The sequence below is a fragment of the Coccidioides posadasii genome, chromosome 1 (genome assembly GCF_018416015.2).
Source record: "Coccidioides posadasii str. Silveira chromosome 1, complete sequence".
Lineage (NCBI taxonomy): Eukaryota > Fungi > Ascomycota > Eurotiomycetes > Onygenales > Onygenaceae > Coccidioides > Coccidioides posadasii.
The window spans coordinates 1,976,716-1,982,450 of record NC_089407.1 but is presented as its reverse complement, the minus strand read 5'-3'; the positions used below and the strand labels follow the sequence as shown (position 1 = coordinate 1,982,450).

Sequence of the window (5,735 nt, the reverse complement as noted above, 5' to 3'; positions counted from 1 at the left end):
TTGCATTCACAGTCAATTATCTGGTGAGATTCAACAGCAGGCTCAATAGGGAAAGCTGGGCAGTATTCAAGCAGATCCTACACTATCTCAAGAGCACAAAATCAAAAGAAATAGTCTTCAAAAGAGATATGGATTCTGAAGACTTGAAACTGGCAGCCAGTTCAGATTCTGACTGAACTGAAGCCAATCCTGCATACAAATCTACCAGCAGCTACATTATTACCATGAATAGAGCTCCAATATTGTGAAGATCACAGCACCAGACATCTGTCTTGAAATCAACAATTAAAGTAGAGTATTTGGCAGCTAGTGAAGCTGCTTGTGAACTAGTTTGGATCAACAACCTGTTGATAGATGCTAGGGTGATTAGTGAAGGCTCAGCAAAGCTAAGGAGCTCAAAATTAAGTATTGACAACAAGAAAGTGGTTGACTTAGCCAAAGCTAAAGCTATAACATGAAGAGCACACCATATTGAGATTCAGCACCATATGCTAAGAGACTAGATTCAAAAGAATGAAATCTCAATTGAGCATGTTGGAACTGATGTGAATAAAGCTGACAGACTCATGAAGACTCTTACAATGGATTTCTACACTCAATTTATAAGTGCAATAGGGGTGACAAGTTGATACAGGAAAATATGGAGATTTATCAGTAAAGTCAGCAAAAATACAGTATTGCAGCAAAACAGAGCTAAGCCTAAAGAAGAAATAAATCTGGATTCTGTAATTAATTTTTATTGCAGATTTGAGAGATTTGGAAGCTTTGGATCTTTGTGGCTCTCACTTGCTGCTGGAGCTTGTTGCATGGGGGGGTGTTAGATAATCCAACCAGCACCTCACTCATGTGACCCACATAGATTAGCTGAGATTCCCCTTTAGGTAGCTTAGTGAATGACAAGCATACAAGTCCTCCATCATCCATCATTTAGGGCTTCGCCCCGGAACAACCTTCCGCCGGTCCGCCAGCTCAGTCCGCAGGGGGTTGCAGTCCTCACATCCATCACATCTGCATACCAGTGGACATATTCAGGGTTATCTTTGGATTTACAGAGCAGCTTCTTCAATTCCATCCTTACCAGCTCTCACCACAGCAGCTAGCTTGCTACATTGCTGCTTTGGAGGATTATAATGGGGATTCTGGCTATGAAAACAACCAGAATGAAGGACATTTCAGACAAAAGAAAATCTTTGTTACAGAGATAAGAGAGCATAACATGCTTAAGAGACTCTCTGAGTTACTAGACAGCAGAATGACTGCCTTGAGTCATGAAGCTTGACTTGTCTCTTTTCCAGGGGTACGCCTAGGAAGCAGGGATTGCTACTCGTAGTAGTACTCCGTATAGCACTATGGAAAAAATATAACGAATAGTTATGCCTCAGGGAAGATAAAAAAGTCCGGCTTTAAGTGAAGAAATGTGGTGCCCGACAAATTGCCCTGCGCCGTCCTCGAACCGCAACAACTCAACAACTCAACAACCGGCACACAGCACCTCCTCACTCCCCCCATGGACATCTACGTCTCCCAACTAAGCATCCACCTCGACCCGGCACACTGGGGTCCCAACGCAGCCGAATTCAACCCCTCCCGCTGGATCGACACGTCCTCCTCGTCAGATCAAATCATCACCCCAGCAAAGGGCACCTACGTGTCCTGGTCCGGCGGCCCACAGATCTGTCCCGGGGTGAAAATGTCGCAGGTCGAATTCGTCGCGACGATGGCGACGTTGTTCCGGTCCGCGCGGTGCGAGCCGCTGCCAACAGTGGGGATTGAGGATGCTGAGATGCTGAGGGAGAGGCTGAGGCAGTTGGCGTGGGATTCGGTTAGCAAATTGACGTTGCAGATGCGCGATCCGGGGCGTGTGCAGTTGCGGTGGGTGCCGATGGAGGACTGATCAGATAGTATTACTACCAGATGAACGTAGTATAAATTCAAGATTCTATCAAGCTGGAGTGAGTTCTTGCAGAATAGGTGGACTCAATGAGCAGAAATTTAGATATTAACCTTGTAAACGAAACGAAATACTTTGCTAAACCTGATAAAAACTTCGTAGGAAGGCAGTGAGTAAGTTTGGGTATATTCGGGGGTACCGTGAAGAGTAGCATATCGAAAGGACACATCATATCAACAGCGCTTGAAATCCACGTGTAAGACGCTGTAGGTTCCGTTCACTTAGGTTGCCGCGTCGGAACTTGGTGAAAACATCATAGATGAAGAAGTCATCGTCACCCTCATCAACATGTGTATGGTCGCCATCGCCACGGCTATCGGCGCCGTTGTTGCAGTTGTCACCATTATTGGATCCGTTTTCACCTTTATGCTCTGTAGAGGATTTAACAGGGGCCGTCCTCGACGTAATCTCCTCAAAGATCCTCCGAACAATAGCGTGCGTACAAACAGGGTCTGTAGCGGCGATGTAGAGGTTGCGGAGGACCAGGGAGTTGGCTGCCATCCTTTTCGACGCGGCAGGGAATTCCAATATCTTCTCGATGAGCTTCTGATATATCTTGCGGTAGTGCTCAAGCTCCCTCGGTGAGTTTTCATGGTTATTCTGGCAGTCCGATCCAGGCGTAGCGCTTTCATCGAATGTGTAAGTTACCGGATTCCAGTCACGCGTTAACCAGCTTGGATATACCTCATTTCCTAGACAGCGAGGTACCGTGCTCACCCCATCCCAATCGATGAGTGAACGTAGGCTGCCGTCGTCGGACACGAGGACGTTCTGAATATCGAAATCAGGGTGGGAGAGAACAAAATCCGTCTTCTCTCCACTTTGCGTCTCGGGAAAGGCTAGGTCAATGAACAAACGAAGCACACTGTAGACTCCAAGACTGTACTCATCCGGGGGTGGTTCGCGCCTGTCAAGCATGCAGGTAAACCACGATTTTGCGCTGCGGAAGGGCCCAACGGAACAGAAGATTGTGGAATCATCATCATCATCGTCCTGCCCCAGCATGGCTTGGATATCCAGCATCTTCATCGGCCCGATGCAGCATGGACAGTCATTATGATCGAAGAGTATCTCCCCAGCCTCGTCGAAGACAAACTTGCCGAGCTCCAACATTGCTCGCGCCACGCCATCCAACGCACGACAGCGACGTTTTTCGAGTACCTCGGGGTCGACATTTTGATCGAACCAAATTTCGTACAATGGGCGGCCGTCGACATATTCCATCAGGATAAAGGGACAGTGGAGCTCGTTGTTTAGGGTATCGTCGAAATGATACACGGTTGGAACGGGTGCTTTGGTTTTCCTTTGGATTAAACGCATCGTCAGTGCTTCAGACCGGAGGGCGCGGGCAGAAACGGCGTCAAAGGCGTCGGGATAACCATTAGCGGGGACTTTGAGGAGCCAGTGCACCCCATCGTCGAACTCGAGCTTGAAGAGAATATGATAAGTGCCGGAGAGAGGGTCAGGGACGACGCGACAGGACGAGTCAGCAGCGACGGCATCTCCATAGCGAATCTTCAAGGCAAACGCTGGTAGGTTTTGCAGTTGTAGGATCTTGCGGACTTGGTCGAACTGGGCCAAATGCTCGCTGTCCGAGCACTGAGAAGCAGTGTCGCTTCTAGTAGTAGTACCTGAGACCGTCATGTTGATGTTATTGAGGTGACTGTGAAGTGACTCCTGATGGGGGGAAAAAGGAAAAAAAGAGAAGCTGACAAGACTGGTTGGGGTCAGGTTTATGATGGCATGCAGGCCGAGTACTTTGAGCAATGTCTGTTTGTTTGCTGCTTGCTATACTCCCGTAGTTGCCGCCATGACCAAACTTTGAGGAAACGTTTGAAGAGGAACAAATATGTGCAGGTACCATTATCTTCTGAATTGTATTTTGTACATCCTGCCTATAGTTGTTAAGTACCTACCGGTACATGCCTACCCAAGATACTTCTTACGCACGGAGACTAGCATTTGCTGATACCACAGGTAGAAATCTCTAATACTAGTTTGCTCTCAACAAAACATTATGGCAGCAATAATGACGATGATGATTCAATTCAGTCTTTGACATGGAATAGCGGATAGGTGCCTCTTTTGGACGCCAAACAAACAATACTAGTATTATTTCACCCAGCCCTGGGGGTTGATTGCCCCAGCACAACACTGAATCTGCCACTTCTTCAATGGGTTAGGCAACAATTTACTCCATATTTGTTTTGCGATTATCATGGGAGCTCACCTGACACGGAACGAGGCTACCAGCCATATTAGGTGTCGTATCTCTGACTCGCGGATGCCGTTGTTGTGCAATTAAGTCGCCCAGGGCCAGGAGAGGTATGCGTTGGGATTGCTATCAGGGTCAACAAGTTGTTTGTTCAACAGAATTGCGCCTGATGCGTTAGTAGAATAATGCTTGTCAATGGTCTGCAAACCCAGGGATTGGCCCAACATGAGGTCAAAACTCATTATAAAAGCTGCGTTCCCTTGCAGTTGAACTTGAGGCATTCTAGCAATAGCAGCAGCAGAACTCATACAAGCAGCTTTTCAAGGATCTCCTTATTCGCCTCACGGTGATCAATTCCAACTTTTCGACTTCGCCTCTTGCTCAAGAATTCAACTTCTTCACCATGCCCCAGAAGAAGAAAGGCGGGCATCACTGGTACGTCCTGAGTACTGATAAATCGGTCCCGAGGAACTTGCTAACTCTGCCAGTGCCTATTGTGGGAAAGTATTTACCACCAATTGCCGCAGAAAAGAGCACATGATCCCATGTCCAAGACATCCCAACATTTACATGCTACCGGGCAGGGAATGCGAAACTTGCGCCATCGAGCGTCAGATGGCCGAAAAAAGGGCGGCAGAAGAAGCCGCGAAAAACAAAGACAAGAAGTGACAAGGGCCTCTCGGCGGTTGTCTGGGATCCAAACGAAGTCCGTCGTTTACCATGATGTTTCGGGTTCCCTATGCAGAAATTGGGCGGGAGCAGGAACGGATTTGGGCTTTGTGGAAGGGGGACTGATTTGCAATGGCAAATCGAGATATTGCATCAAGATGTTCTGGTGGATGGTGTTTGGCCCTGGCCTCTTATCTGAGCAAGAAAAAACTTCCTTGCTCTCAGTTTTTGTTCATGGTGATGTCTATCGATCCAAACCAATACGTCTACTTACCTATGTAAGTAGAGTTAGTGGTCTTGCCAGAATACACGACTGAAATACTGCATACTCGTAGTCATCCATGTCATCCGTGCTACAAGGAGCAGGCGCTTTGATGGCAAACAAAGAGCCATGGAAGAGCCCACAAACAATCGCAGTGTCTTAGGAGAAAGTCTCAAGAAAAACTGACGGAAGAACGTACTCGAAATGGAGATATGTTTACAACCCCTAACGCCGGCCTGTTTTCTGTTGACGCGTCGTTTATGATTCGCGCATCGGACGCGTCTCGCGCCGACTCTCCGCGGCCGGAGCGTCTTGGCAGCGGAGCGGAACAGGCAGATGTCAACATCAAGCATCGATAGGGATAAACAAACAAAATGAAGAGCTGCTGCGGACGGCGCAGAAAAGGATGTAAAAGGGACCTGAGAGCCCAGGTTGGACTACTAACCTTTCAAGCAGTCAATCATCAGCAACTTTCTATTGGACTCCGGCCCTCTACGGTGACATCCAGCAGCCCCCAAAAACGTTGAAGACAAAATTAATTCTGAAGAAATCTCTGTAACTTCGTACAAAACTTTATTTATTATTTAGCAGTAAACAATCAACCAGCGAGTCGCCAAGCCGGGTTCGGCCGTCCGCCC

The 5,735-nt window shown here is 47.7% G+C and overlaps 3 protein-coding genes across 3 annotated transcripts; 2 read left to right on the top strand and 1 right to left on the bottom strand.

Moving 5' to 3' along the window:
- Positions 1-1,507: 1,507 nt before the first annotated feature.
- D8B26_000578 (uncharacterized protein) lies at positions 1,508-1,894 on the top strand (the record flags this gene model as incomplete). Its single annotated transcript, XM_003070957.1, has 1 exon — positions 1,508-1,894. The coding sequence occupies one exon, from the start codon at positions 1,508-1,510 to the stop codon at positions 1,892-1,894; it is 387 nt and encodes a 128-aa protein (XP_003071003.1).
- A 225-nt stretch (positions 1,895-2,119) lies between these two features.
- On the bottom strand, positions 2,120-3,595 carry D8B26_000577 (uncharacterized protein; the record flags this gene model as incomplete). The annotated part of the gene is made up of 1 exon (XM_003070958.2): positions 2,120-3,595. One exon carries the CDS (start codon positions 3,593-3,595, stop codon positions 2,120-2,122), a length of 1,476 nt encoding a protein of 491 aa, XP_003071004.2.
- A 974-nt stretch (positions 3,596-4,569) lies between these two features.
- On the top strand, positions 4,570-5,456 carry D8B26_000576 (uncharacterized protein; the record flags this gene model as incomplete). Its single annotated transcript, XM_066123271.1, has 3 exons — positions 4,570-4,601; positions 4,672-5,113; positions 5,223-5,456. The coding sequence occupies 3 exons, from the start codon at positions 4,570-4,572 to the stop codon at positions 5,454-5,456; spliced, it is 708 nt and encodes a 235-aa protein (XP_065979345.1).
- Positions 5,457-5,735: the final 279 nt, after the last annotated feature.